This window comes from Orcinus orca, chromosome 5 (assembly GCF_937001465.1).
Source record: "Orcinus orca chromosome 5, mOrcOrc1.1, whole genome shotgun sequence".
In the NCBI taxonomy this organism is placed as follows: domain Eukaryota; kingdom Metazoa; phylum Chordata; class Mammalia; order Artiodactyla; family Delphinidae; genus Orcinus; species Orcinus orca.
In genome coordinates, this window is record NC_064563.1 from 32,364,796 (window position 1) to 32,379,382 (window position 14,587).

The window sequence follows — 14,587 nt, forward strand, 5'->3', positions numbered from 1 at the left end:
TTAGTTTCACAGAGCTGTCAGTAAACCATGCCATAATGTCACCTTTGAATCTTGGGCCTTAGGAATTGCACCTGCTGTGCCTAGGGCCTGGACTTTATCTGGATTTATAGTCAAATTGGTACTAATCATTCTGTCAGTGACTAAGTGCAGCACTGTAGCCACCATGAAATTAGCATTGTAGCCATGTCGTTAATATAAGGGATGAATAAAATTTCTGTAGTACTTGAGCTTATTGAAGATCAAGCCCTGCCCTCTGGTAGCATATTACAGAAGAATTTAGGTATCCCTGCAGGAGTACAGTAAAAGTATATTGTAGGCTGTTCAGTGAGAACAAAAATTGGTCATGACCTCATTCTTCAGAGGGATCGAGTAGAAGGCATTAGCCAGATCAGTCAACAGCATACTTGTTTTCCATATGGGTTGCACTGTCTCAGTGATGGTGATAATATCAGAAACTGCTAGGGCAAAAGCTGAAACTTCTACATTTATCCTTTGGTAATCTGTCAACCTCCAAACTCTGGAGGCCTTCCTTACTGGCCTGATTGGGCTGCTTGTATTGTCTCGAATTAACAGAGCGATGTCCTTTTCCCCACCGTAGATACAGTATTTTTGTTGAACAACGCACCATGATTTGGCCAGCTCTGGAGCAGGCTAGGAATGCAGCTGGCCCATTAAGCTTGAATTTGTCCTTGTTGTGGTACGTACCGCTTGAGGCAATGGTGGTTTTCAGTACCGTACACAGCCAAAATGTTAATGCCTATTACGTATTCAATAGTAGGAACCAGGATCATCAGTACCTGAAATGGTCCAAAGAATCTCATCCACAAATACATGTGGACTTGTCTTCCATGGGTAACTACATTCTTCCCAGACCTACTATTTTAATTCTGCCTCTATGGGGACCTGTCATTTGGGCACCAGTATCCAAAGGCCCCATAAAAGTTTAGCTCCCCTCTCCCCTTTTCCCTTCTATCTTGACAGGGGCATAGGGCCTCTGGTCCCCAACGGGGACCCAGAGATCTTGGCCCCATCCCTAACTGTGTTATTCAGCCCTAGATAGTTAAAGTCTGCAGTGCCCCTTCATCAAACAGATGCACCAACCAGGCTGTATGAGACTCCCCTGGCTCCTGTTCATATCCGTCCTTCAGTTTCCATATTTCACTTTCGAAGAAGGACTTCATTTCAACACTTGTTTTCAGCAGTGCCATAGGTGGTTTTGCATTGAGTGAAACAGGTTTTATCTGAGGCCTGTAAGCCACCTGGATCAGGTAAAATTTCCTGCATGGGACCCCTTTACTTCTCTCAGACATCATTTGTGACCCTTAAGACACCTTGAGAGTTGGGGGGCGTGAAATGGGAGCGCAAATGTGACCAAGAGCCCAGATTATTGTTTCCCTACACTTTTTAGGACCCATTTCACATTTCCACCCTCATGCATTGCACCAGCTTTTCCCTGTTAACAGAGAGATTATCAATATCCCTATTTATCCCCATATGGCCAGAGGGAGGCCAGCACATCAGTCAGTTCATCACCACCACCCCACCCCCAGAGCCAGCTGCCTAGCCCTTTCATTCTACGATGCCATGGTGTTTTTTGTTGGCTACTGTATCTCTTGGTAAGGGAGTGTTCCAAGGCTAAGGCCTATTCTTATGGAGCCAAGTGGAGGTCTAAAGACTACATGAACAAGACTCTCTTTCCTAATAGTACATAACAATGTCCCTCTCAAGACTTCTCTTCTTACCAAATGAAAAAGGGGGGGGAGGTGTTAAAAGGAAACTTTTGAAGGTGATGAGTATGTTTATTGCCTTGATTATAATAGTACCATGCATGTATGAATATGTCCAAATGCATCAAACAAACGTGAAGTTTTTTGCATGTCAAATATGTCTCAATTAAATTGTCAAAACATAACAACAAAGACTATCTTCTCTGTACTCCCTTCACCCCACCACATAAAAAAAAAAATCTGCTCCTTGACAGGCCACCTGAATTTGGTTCATTTATTCCCATTGTGGTGTTAACATTATACATAGGCATTTTAATAACAATCAGCATTTTCTCCTAGAAGCATGAAAATTGTCCCTTTAAAATACAACTCATTATGAAATGATGCCATTATGCTACACAATACTTTTTATAGCTCTTAACATTTTTTTCAAAAATAATTTTGCAAAAATGCTGATAGATTAGTGTCTCTGACAAATATGCCCAGCTCCCTCCCTCAACAAATTATTTTATTTTTCTGTGTTTCTTTTTTGTTTTCTTATTTTTATATTATATAGTTATTCATTCAAAAAATATTTATTGAGCAGCAGCTATGGGTTAGGCACTGTTAAATAGCATTCAGATCTGAATAAGATTTTGTGTAATAGCAAAACAACAAAACATTTATGTTTTGTAGTAGAAATACCTTCAGAGTATAGTAGAGCCCCCAAATAGAGAAATTAACAAAAATACAAGTGATTTTTCATCTAAGTTATTGCTAGACATTATTATTAAGTTATTTAATTAAGTCCCTGTAATGTACCAAGATTTGGTACATTAAAGAACCAAGATTTGGGAGGAGAAGTAGTTGATTGGGAGGCATCGTTGGACAAGGTGTAGATAAAACTCGACTGATGTCTTTGTTCTACCTATAATTTGCTGTGTGAACTTGAATGGATAGAGTAATTTCATCTTTTCTGGCCTTGTTTTTAAATTTAGAGTTACAAGTAAGGAAACTTCTTACATGCTGTCTTACATCTGGGGTTATGATTTTACTTTGGGTCAGCTGTCTTTAGTCTTTTGCTTATCTGTTGTTGATCTCTTGTGATTATAGATACATATTACATAATACTTTTGTTGGCTTTCCACATCTTGCCTCCAGGAAGACCATATCTTGTGAGTCATCTCCATAGATCCCCATGGGCTGCTCTTCAACATTGCTGCCCATTATAATTATTATGCCCACCTTGCATCTACTAGTTAGTTGATGCTACTTTCTTTCTGCTGTTCTGTGATCTCATCATCTTCACTGTACTGGAAGCCGAATTCTGTTTGAGTATCTCCTAGTGCCAGCTCTAGCCTACAGAATACAGCTGTTATGGAGTTTCTCAGCAATGCCTGTGCCCCCATCACCAGTCTTTTCTTTATTGCCTTGGTAAACAATATTCTCTGGGCCCTCCTGAGGAACATACTCAACTAGTAGGTCTTCTGAGTTTATACAACAGATCCTTTATGGCATACTTTACTGTGTTTTAAATGCCTTTCTTCACAGTCTGCCACAACGATTCTCGGATCTCTTATTTCATTAATATGCAACGTTGCTTTTTCCAGGAGTCATCCAGCAATGCGTTAGGCCATTCCCATGGGCCTTAAATCCTGAGACAAGGGAGAGTGCCCTATATCCAAAAACTCTCTCGTATCCTGTTTGATATTCCCATTTCCAGTCCAGTACCTTCAGCAGACACTCTCTTGGTTCTTACTGGTTCAAGTTGGCCCATTCCTGCAGCACCTATAGCATATAATCCTTCTCCTCCTTTAGCAGACCCAGTACTTCCCCATTTGGGCTATGCTGAAATTTGACCTTAGCTTGGAGCTACAAGGGAAGGTTAGTATAGAGCATGAGGAGGGCTACTAGCATTGTCCTTAAGGTACTTGCTTCGCTTGAGGTTTCCATATATTCGAGGGGAGGGGTGGGTGGAGGAGGCATGCTACCCTCTAACATGAAACTTATTTGCAGACCCACAAGTTCATGGGAAACTTGGAGTTGAAGGTTATCAGCTGCATCCACCAGTTATTCTTTGAAATTGCACTTCTTTCCTATATGGCCCTGATTTTGGCGTAGACTTGCCTGGGATGCAAAGTCCCTTAAATTCTGCCACCCTTAAAATTGAGTTCTGGGTCTGGTCTTCAATATGTTCAGCTCTTTATCTGCAGGAGATAAGGATCTCATTAAATGTTGCCAGTTGTTGATTTAAACTGGTGATTAATTAGCCTGTCATTTTCTCTGTTTAGCATCTCAGTGACAGCCATAGTCCTTAGTCCATAGTTCTTATAGTTATTAATTACCCTCATCCCTCAAATGCTTGGCATGTTGTACAAGCTAAGTGCACATCTCCATTCACCCGCAAGTGAATTAGCAAATGGCTGCTATTCTGTGTCAGAGACTATCGTTAACTTCACTTACAACCAGAAATTGAGTCCTTCCTCATAGTAGTCCTTCCTTCAAGTGATCCAACCTCAGAATCCCATCATTGAGGTCTGCTTCTTAGGACTACTCTTGGTACCAACTGTTCAGGTCACATTCCTTAGAAGCCCAGCCTTAGTCAGAGATTTTTGTGCTAGTGATACATTGAAGTTTGTATTCTCCTGAGAAGCCTCTAAGAAAGTGAGGAATATAGGATTAAGCAGGAGACACACTAACAGAAATGTGGTTTCAGAAGAAATTTTGTCTGAGCATCGTCTCAGAAGGAATTTTGAAAAGTAAATTGCACCTCAGAGGTTGTACTGTCCTGAGGCAAGGAGGGTGGGCTCTTTTACCCTCCTATATCATTCCCCACTGGCTATGAGCCTCATTCTGAAGGAGGGAAAGGGTGTGGACAGGAGAGGCAAGGTAGAGCATAGGAATCTTTGTACCAGGTGGTTCTTTTCAGCCATGGTCAATTCTCCAGAGAAAGATGCAGGTAAGCGCCATTAACTGTCAATACAGGAAGAAGCAGGAAGATTAGCCTTGTATATTAGGATTTGGACATCTGGGCGGGGCCTCAACAGCATCTACCAGAGGTACCTCCTATGTGCTAGAAACTTTACCAGCAAGCATTATCTCATTCAGTGGTGTGCTCGAGCTACCTTGAATCAGCTTTCAAGAGAGTGATTATGCACATCCATTCACTTATATGAGTTCAGTATCATTGGTAGCTTGAAATTGGCCATGGAGGGAGTAATCACATCACAGAAATCTGCAAGTGCAACAATTCAGGGCCCCGTCCCCCAGAGCTAGTTGTTAAAACTTTTACCAGCATTCAAATTTTATAACAACCTTATGAAGTCAGTATCATATTTTATAAATGAGAAAACTGAGTATCAGAGTGATTAATATACTTGTCACCTCTCATGTAGCTACTAAGCTATAGAATTGGAAATCTAGCTTTGTCTGGTTCCAAAACTTGGACTCCTACTGTTACAACATGTTGCTTTTTTTTTTTTTTTTTTTGGCTGCCCCGGGTCTTCATTGGGGCATGCGGGAATCTTTAGTTGGGGCATGTGGACTCTTAGTTGCGGCATGCAGGCTTCTTAGTTGCGGCATGCGGACTCCTAGTTGCAGCATGGAGCCTTCTTAGTTGCAGCACGTGGACTCAGTCCCAGCATGCGAACTCTTAGTTGTGGCATGTGGGATATAGTTCCCTGACCAAGGATCGAACCCAGGCCCCCTGCATTGGAAACGTGGAGTCTTACCCACTGGACCACAGAGAAGTCCCCAGCATGTTGCTTTTTGAACACAGAAACTTCGTTCTCTTTTTAATCATTTGAGAGTTGGCTAAATTTCTAGATGACCCGGAATGCACTTTGATCACCAACACCTTCTACTCCAAGTTAATGATTTTATTATATTTCCCTAGTAAATAGCAGCCCCAGGACACATCACTCTATCATTTTGCCTCTGTTTTTAAACATTCTTCCCTTTATCATGTTTTCTTAACTGCTCTTTCTGGAAAGTAAAAGGTATCCAGTAAATATTTGTGAAATGAATAAATGATGACCCTTTAATATGAAATTAGATTTTTCTACAGGAAGGACAAATTAACATACCCTTCTTTAATTAAAATCATAGGTCAGAAATTCTCTCGAAGTGCCACAGTATAATGTGGGAGGTATTTCATGTTGAACCAGAGTTGATACACATTTGAAAAAGGTGTAGCTTACTCTCAAGTAACTAAGGAATTTTTAATGCATTTTTAATTAAATGTAAGTGCAAATAGAATTGCTTGGTTCCACCTTATGTTGAATTACAATATGAAGTAAATTGAATGATTAAGCTGAAAATGACTTTAGTCTTCATATAGACTTGAAAATCTTTTCAACTTTTATGGCATAGAATTGACTGCTTCTGTTGTGTTTTTGTTTGTATTTCTGAAGCAAGGAGAAGTCAGGCTGAAGTGTTTGAAAGCTCTACAAAGTCTGTATACCAATAGAGAACTATTCCCCAAATTGGAGCTATTCACTAACCGATTCAAGGTAAGATGCTTAGCGTATTTTCTTTTTCACTTTAAAAATGCTCGTTTTAGCTAGTTTAGCAAATGGCATTACCATAACAAGTGTTTAGGTCATATTCTTTACTGCATATTCTTTAAATGAACCTGTATTAAATAGATGAATCTCTGCTTTACAAAAGATATTACCAACATGAGTTCTTATTCATTACCTTCAATAGAAGGCTCACCTGCTTAAAATAAGATTTTTTTCATAGACAGCTTTTTTATAGTTATATTAATTTTGCAAGGTAAGGTTTGTCTCTGTTAGAGAATGCCAGTTGATGAAAAAAATTTTATATTATAAACATTTATGACACCTCCTGGTGTGTGCATAGGACTATGATAATATGGTTTCAATAGTAAAGCTTTCCATTTAACCTAATCATCATTAGACTAATCTATCATTAGTCTTCCATGAACTCCCCCAAAGACATTACCTCAGATCTGTCTCCATTTACTTTCTGTTCATGGTTGGTTTGATGTATAACTTTTCTTCAGGATCGCATTGTATCAATGACACTTGATAAGGAATATGATGTTGCTGTGGAAGCTATTCGATTGGTTACTCTGATACTTCAGTAAGTATAATATTTTAATTTAATCTGCTAATATATTAATGTTTTTTCCCAGCATTATTGATGTACTTCGCATATATAACCCTAATATATATTCTTACCACTTTAGGTTTTACTTTCACATTTTAAGGTTAGGTTTGAAACAAAATGTTTTGTTTTCTCTTTGTTTTTTATTTTGAATATTGTCTATTTTCTTTACATAAAAGTTCTTTTATGCAGTATCAGAGAAGTAACATACTTCTGTTTAAAGAGAGAGAAGGCTTCAAAGGGATAGGTTTTTCAAATAGGCTTCTTTGGAATGGTATAGAAGTAGGAGAAAGGAAATAAGGCATTTAAATTGTGTCATTAATATGATAGAGATTTTAAAATAGGAATAGTTAGTTTCATCTATAGAGCTTTGACTAAAAACTAGGAAGAATCTATGTGAGAGAATGCAAGTGCCGGCAAAGTCATTACAAATCCTCCCCTCCCCGCTTTGTGAGGCTATATCTGTCATACACCAAACATCATGTATGCCAGGGTCTGTTGTTGTTTTGATCTCTTTTTACCTCTTTCTGCTCTATTACCATATTCTTTGTTATTGTGGCTTTATACTCTAGTATATGTTGTATGTTATAAATATGGCCTCTTAGTGGTTTGTTCCTTCTTCTTTGCCTTTCTTTTAAAAATCCACTTAGCTACTTGTGGATTTGTTTTTTCTTCTTTATGAATTTTTAAAGTACTTTTGTCTAATTCCTCAGAAACTTTGGTTGGGAGTTTAAATATTAGAACTCCATTTAGGGACTTCCCTGGCGGTCCAGTGGTTAAGACTCCATGCTTCCATTGCAGGGGACACGGGTTCGATCCCTGGTTGGGGCCCCTAAGATCCCATAGGCTGCATAGCATGGCCAAAACAAAGAACTGCATTTAATTTTATGAAAAATTTAGGAGAGAATGGAATTTTTTACAATTATGTATTGTTTATACATAAAAATGATGTATTGCTTTATTTAGATCTCATTAGGTCTTTTATATAAGGTTTAAATTTTTTCCTAGAGGTATTGTACATTATTTACTAGGTTAATTCTTAAATACTGTATGTTTTTATTGTTTTATTGTTATTTGATTAGTATTTAGTGTTAAAAATATTTTCTACTTAGTTATTCCTAAGGCAAGGAAACATTTAATTTTTATGTTGGTCTTTTATGTGCAGCTTATTAGAACTTTTATCCATGTTGATGGTTTGATTGTATTGAATTTACTACGTAGATTATTATATGATCTGCAAACAATTTCAGTTCTGTCTTCTCCTTTTCTAACCTTAAAACTTTTGTTTCATTCTCTTGTCTACTTCCATTAGCCAGGACTTTGAACACTATGGAAGTATCACTGATAGTGGATTTTTTTGTTCTTGTTCTAGGAAGGCATCTAAAGTTATTTCTGAGATAGGTTTTTGATATATAGAAGTTCTTTTGTATTCTCAGTTTTCTGGGATTTTCCTTTCATACATTGTTGAGCCTGAATAAAATTGGTAGATTTGTCTAATGGTGATTTACACCCATGCATTTCTAGAATAAATCCTGTTTGAACATGACATATTTGTTTTCATTGTATTTTGTTTAAATGCAATGTTACATTTAATATCCTATTTAGGATTTTCACATCTGTGTTGTGTGTAAATTTGACATAATTTTTTTGTTCCTTACCCAACTTTGAAATCAAGATATATACTGTTTGTAAAATATCTTCAGTAGTTTCTCACCCTTTTTCTGTTCTGACATAAATTTGCTATGACAGATTAATTCCTCCTTGAAATTCTGAGAGAATTCTTTTGTTAAAGCCATGTCAGTTTTAAGTTTTTGAGAGAAAGGTCTTTGATTACCATTTCTACTTCTTCAGTGGTTATCTATCTAAGTTAACCTTTATTTCCTCTTGTAATAATTTTGGCTTTTCATATGATTTTTATAGTATATCAGTTTTATCACAGTTTTCAACTTTATTATTTGATAGCTTATGATATTTTTATTCATAAAACTATTATTTCTTTTGTTATTTACATCGTTCATTTTATTTGTATCCTCTTGATCAGTCATGGCAGAGGTTTGTCCATCCTACTGTTCTTTTCAAAGAACTAGCTTCTTTTAGCTATTTCTTTCTTGTTTTTGAACAGTCGTATTTAAAGTAACAAATATACCTTTAAGTACTACTTTACTAGTCTCCTAAAAATTTGGACATAGAATATTTTCATAGACAATCAATGATAAGTATTTTGATTACCTTTATGATTTTCAGTTTAAATCAAAATTATTCAGTAGTAATTTTTGTTCTCCCTAGATCGGATTGTTTAAAGCTGATCTTTCTATTTTATTGTATTATTTGAGAATGTGTTCTGAGTACTTTGGTCAATTTTCTGAATTTTCTAAGTATGTTTAGAAACAATACATATCTGTGTTGTGTATATAGTTATTTATATTCATTACTTTGAATTTATTTAGAGTCATTCAAATTATCTATACCTTTGCTTATTTTTGTCTACTTTTTCAGAAGGATGTGTTAAAGTCTTGAACTACTATTGTTCACTTGTCTTTCCTTTTCGGTTGTTGCTTGGTATACTTCAGAGTATATAGATCAGTACCTCTCTATTCATGATTTGTACATCTTCTGATAATATTCACTTTATCCTTACATCTCATTCTTCCTTGTCATTTATGAAGAATTTTTTCCTTTTCAAATTCTATTTTAAATTATTATGCCCCCTAGTTATAGTTTACTTGTAAATTTCACAAGCTTATCAATGTCTTTCCCTTGAACAAAAAATACCCACATTGCAACCACTTGTATTTTTCATCGGAATTGTCTAGAGTTTAAAATCTATTGTTAAGGATTACTTTTTTACCCTTTTTTGGGTTTTTTTGCTTCCTTTTTTTAATTTAGTTTCAGTAATTGCTCATTTAGACAGGAGTAAACTTTGCTTTGATAGTACTTCTTCCCTTACTTCCAAGGAAGAGTAATTCTCTCATAGACTCCTCCAGTATTGTCTTTTCAGGCTAGTTTACTTCCTTAAAGAGTATTTTCAAACCATCTAAGACCTTGTTTGGCTAAAAAAAATCATACTTTCATCATGAATTTAGAAAATGGTTTGGCTAGTTTCAAAAGTCTATTTTTAAGGTTTTTTTCTATGTTTTCATTGGAGGAAATAAGGGCAAAAACATGTCTTATATAAAAGTATAGTTATGGCCCTCCAGCTGTGTCAGATGACCTAATAATTCATTAGGTATATTGGTCCTTTTATGGATTCCTCAGAGAGCTCTCCCTTTTGCAGAAGAGGGAGATGTCATCCTGGAACCCACAGAAGTCCTTAGGATGGACCTCCAAGTGAGGGTCCTTGGCTTCCCACAGGAAGGAATTCCAGAGCGAACCATAGTAAAGGGAAAGCAAGTTTATTTAGAGAGATACACATTCCATAGGCAGAATGAGGCCTGTCTCAGAAGGCAAGAGCGGCTCCAGGGCACAGGGTCTTCTGGGAAGGTGAGCTCTGCCCAGGGGCATGGGGTCATAGGTTTTTATGGGTTAAGTAATTTCATAGGCTGAGTGGGAGGAATATTCTTGCTATTTTGGTGAAGGGTGGGGATTTCCCAAGAATTGGACCACTGCCTACTTTTTGACCTTTTATGGTCCTCCTCGGAACTGTCATGGTGTAAGAGGGAGTGATTTTTAGTATTTCAATGAAGGTATAATTAGCTAAAGGTCAGTGACCCAACTGTTCTCAAAGCCACCTTGGTTTGAGCTGGTTCTAGCCTATCTTAGCATCCCAACAGCTGCTCCCCTTCTTCATTATCTAGCATTTTGTGTCCTGTCCCTTTCCCTCCTGTCTCATCCCCACTCTAGGTATTTATGACAATGGGAAGTTCCCCAGAGTGGACAGTGCCTCCTCTGGCTATTTACTGTGTGACTCAGCGCCTGACTTTCAGGTTTCCTCTGTTTGAGTTGCTTGCCCTTTAGGTGGTCTTGTTGGGCAAAATGTCTTTTAAAACTATCCAGGCTGGCTCCCTTTAAGTATTCCATATCTGGCCTAAAGGAAACATGGAAGAAGTATGGATTTCTACTCATTATATTGCTCAATCTCCTAATGTCTACTTATATATTATTTTGTTGAGAAATGAGCTAAGGTTCCCAAAACTAACTCTCCAGTCTCTTATAGCATTGCATGAAATGATCTGGCCTTATTTTTCTTGGCTTGTGGACTCTCTACCAGAACTTCCCCAAAACAACAAGTTAAGTCACCTTTAACATCCTGTTATACCATCTTTAAATTCTTTTTCTCTGCATCTGTTAATTCTTCTTTTGGTATAGATTACTTTCCTTTCACTTATGAGCTTAGATTACTGAGATATCTTGTTAAATTTTTTTTCCTATGAGTTTAACTTTATCCTGAGGGTATTAGCTAATTGAGTTGATGATATACATGTAATTAAGTGAAGAGGTTAAAACTTAGGCCTTGTTGAGAGGGGGGAAAAAGTGTACTTTAAAAAATGCTTCTGTCTGTCTCCCATCCTTGATATTCAGCTCTTTTTCTTTCAGAACTAAAGTTTCTCCCTTACACTATGATGCAGCTACCTTATTCTGCTGCAAAGGTCATTCTAATTTATATTTGTCAGATCCCTCGATCTCCTCCTAACCTCTAGGCATCTCCAGAGAATGAATTTATACCCCTACATCTTGTCAAGAACCTGTATAGCCCAAGAATTCTGTAGTCATCTAGTCATTAATCTATAACCCTGTCAGACATTTTTAATCATGTTAATAATCAGGAAATAGATGTTCCCTCTTTGGGAAAAAAATACTTAAAGATACATTCCAGCAAACCAAAAAAAGTTTCAAACTTTAAGAATGCATGAATAGAAAGGTGGGAAATTTGTGTTAATAGAGGAGTGGTTATGACTAGTGAATCCATTTTACATAGAAAGAAGACTAAATAGTATTGTAAATATTGTGATAAACTATAATTTAAAATAGACAGTTCTGGAAAGAGTTACATAGTACAATAATAATTTAACTCTGTAAAACAGGGGCAAATATATGACCAGTGCCTATTAACAAAAATCTTATGCACATTTAAAGAAACTGAGCTAAACTGGGCTAATATATATCCCAAGGTACTAATACTCATTGTCCATAGGTGTGTATGGGAAGAAATGTGGACATTTTATTTTCTTGTGTTATCTGTATTTTCTGAATTTTATATAACAATTAAGTGTCTTTTATAGTTAAAGAGAAATATTATTTTCAAAGTCAGACTAAAAAGAGACGAAAATAAAGTCGGCATGCTTGAGCTTTTATAAAGAACCTTACAAAATGTTAATCAAGGTAGAACTGACAGTAACTATTTTTGGCTCAGTGTTACTTTCTGAATTTTTCAGTGGAAGTGAAGAAGCTCTTTCCAATGAAGACTGTGAAAATGTTTACCACTTGGTGTACTCAGCACATCGCCCTGTTGCTGTGGCAGCTGGAGAATTCCTTCACAAAAAGTGAGTTAATTCTCTTTGAAACCAGGTTCCACTTTCATATGTTGTTTTGTCGTTGTTTTACAGTTAATGAAAGAAAGTAATAGTGACTGAAAACAGTGCTAGAAGTGGCCATTGCCCCAAGTTCTGGGGGTTATAATATTCTCACACCTACGTGCACATCATGAATCACATCCCTGAGAATGATGTCCCTTGTGATATATTCCTTTGGCCTGAAATCTAAAAGGATGGTTCTCAGCTAGTCAGCTTAGGCGTGTGAGTGGAGAAAGGAGAAGTGCTTGAAGTTTATAAAGACTCCCCTAAGTAACTGATATTTTATTTCACCAAATTTTTTTCCCTTTTAAAATTCTGAGTTCTCATCTTCTCAACATTGGTAATTTAAATATCCTCAAAACGCCTCCCAAATTTTCATTTTTCTCCATTCTGTCAGGATGAGGATTATTTTAATCAGTAATCCATAATGATGCTAAAAATTATATATGCAGTTACAGTTTAAAAGCAAAATCTCATCTATTTTTTTGACAAAGCATAGCGCTAGTGAGAGTTTATGAATATAATTAAACATTCTTATGAAATATATTTTTGATCATGGTCTACTGTATATGTTACATAATTTATTAGTAGATTAATTCATTCTTAAAATGTAAACATATTCTTGGGCAAGGGGATGTTTTGCTTTGTTTTTGTTTTTGTTCATAGATTTAACTTAGTGACTTTGACAGGTGAACCCAGAAGTCCATTACATGTTGTGATTTGTAATTATGCTAAGCACAGATGTAAATCATGCACTGGGCAACTGTTGTACATGGATGATTAACTTTGATAATGAGCAGGCCTGGCCCTCCATCCAGCATCAGCAGCTCAGTGCTGCAGCCACAAACTGCTCTTTACTTAGTGGTACCTCTCAAAGTGAGAAAAAGTTGTTTCTATGTGAAAAATCTTTAAGAAGGAAGCTGGCTAGTAGGGCATGCTGGTAATGAAAGTGAGGAAGAAAGTCAGAATTTTTAGGCATGACTTTTAAAATAAGATATTGACTTTGACAGTGACTCTGACATCATTGGCTAATAAAGAATAATGCTATTTCCATATTTATCTTGAGGTGTTGTCTATCACAAATATCAAGGGTATACTGTAGTCTTCACTTCCCTTCCTTTTTTATTGTATTCTAGTAATAAATTCTAATCTGTTCTCTACTTAACTTTTCAAAAAGCTTTGTGTTTTTTTAGAAAGAATTATTGCTTCTATAGTTTCAAAGAAAAGATAGACTAAAAAGCCTGGTCAGCTACAGAATAGAGGCCATAAACTGGCAGCACTGTAATCAGAAAGAACCTTTGGATATATTTAATTTTATTTGTATTGTGTTTTTGTAAGTTTGAAACACTTGCTAAAGAATTTTAAATTATAATATTTTACGTAAAAATTGACAAATGTAAGCTGCCATTATTTTTTATTTCTTTGTGCAAAGGAAGTCAACTCCTATGCAAATGAAAGCTTCACTTCATAAGCTTGTTTTATGCCCCTGCCCTGAAAATATTCAGTTTGAGAACTTTTGATTCTTAATGATCTCTTTCAGCATTTTCCCACCATTTAATATTGTGATCTGTTAAAATCTTAACAAGTAAACTGTAGACTAGCCCCAGAATTCCACGATAAAGTTTAAAAAAAAAAAAATGTGTGCATGCACATAGACTTAGTCTGTTTTTTAGTCTAGTGTATTAAGCTATACCAAGCATCCAAAAAACGGTAAAATGTATCTGAAATGAATGTTTTAATGTCATTGAAAATTCTACATTTTAATATTAGAAAAATTAAGCTAATTACTCAGTGCCTTATATACAGTGAATGCAGTTATTTAAATTTGTACGTTTTAGTGTAAAGGACCCTCATATTTTCCATTTGCCCCCCACCTCTGAAAGCCACCCAAATAAGCTTTCTCTTAAACCAGTCTGATAGCTGTGCAGATATAGCTTCAAGATAATACTCTAGTCTTCTATACCCCTGCCATATACTTTCCCCTTCCCTCCAAAAATAGTTTCTCAATACTCATTTTCTGCTTGAAATTGGTTTATATTTTATGTCACATGAAGTTTTTCTTATTTTATTCAATTATTTAGCCTCTCATCTGAGAGGCCTACTATGACTTCCATGTCTAAACTAGCACTCTATATTCCTATTCCTAGACGGTTGTATTTCCTTGTAACACCTGAGGTGGTATATATTGATCTACTGTTTATCTCCAACCACTAGAGTGAGAGCTCAATGAGAATAGGGATT

The 14,587-nt window shown here is 36.3% G+C and overlaps 1 protein-coding gene across 2 annotated transcripts in view; it reads left to right on the plus strand.

Moving 5' to 3' along the window:
- Window positions 1-14,587, plus strand: part of STAG1 (stromal antigen 1) — a 428,313-nt gene that overhangs the window by 320,934 nt on the left and 92,792 nt on the right. For both annotated transcript variants that reach the window (XM_033404083.2, XM_033404084.2), the window contains 3 exons: window positions 6,119-6,217; window positions 6,733-6,812; window positions 12,209-12,316. In XM_033404083.2, the coding sequence (XP_033259974.1) occupies window positions 6,119-6,217; window positions 6,733-6,812; window positions 12,209-12,316 (287 nt within the window). The remainder of the gene's footprint in view (window positions 1-6,118; window positions 6,218-6,732; window positions 6,813-12,208; window positions 12,317-14,587) is intronic.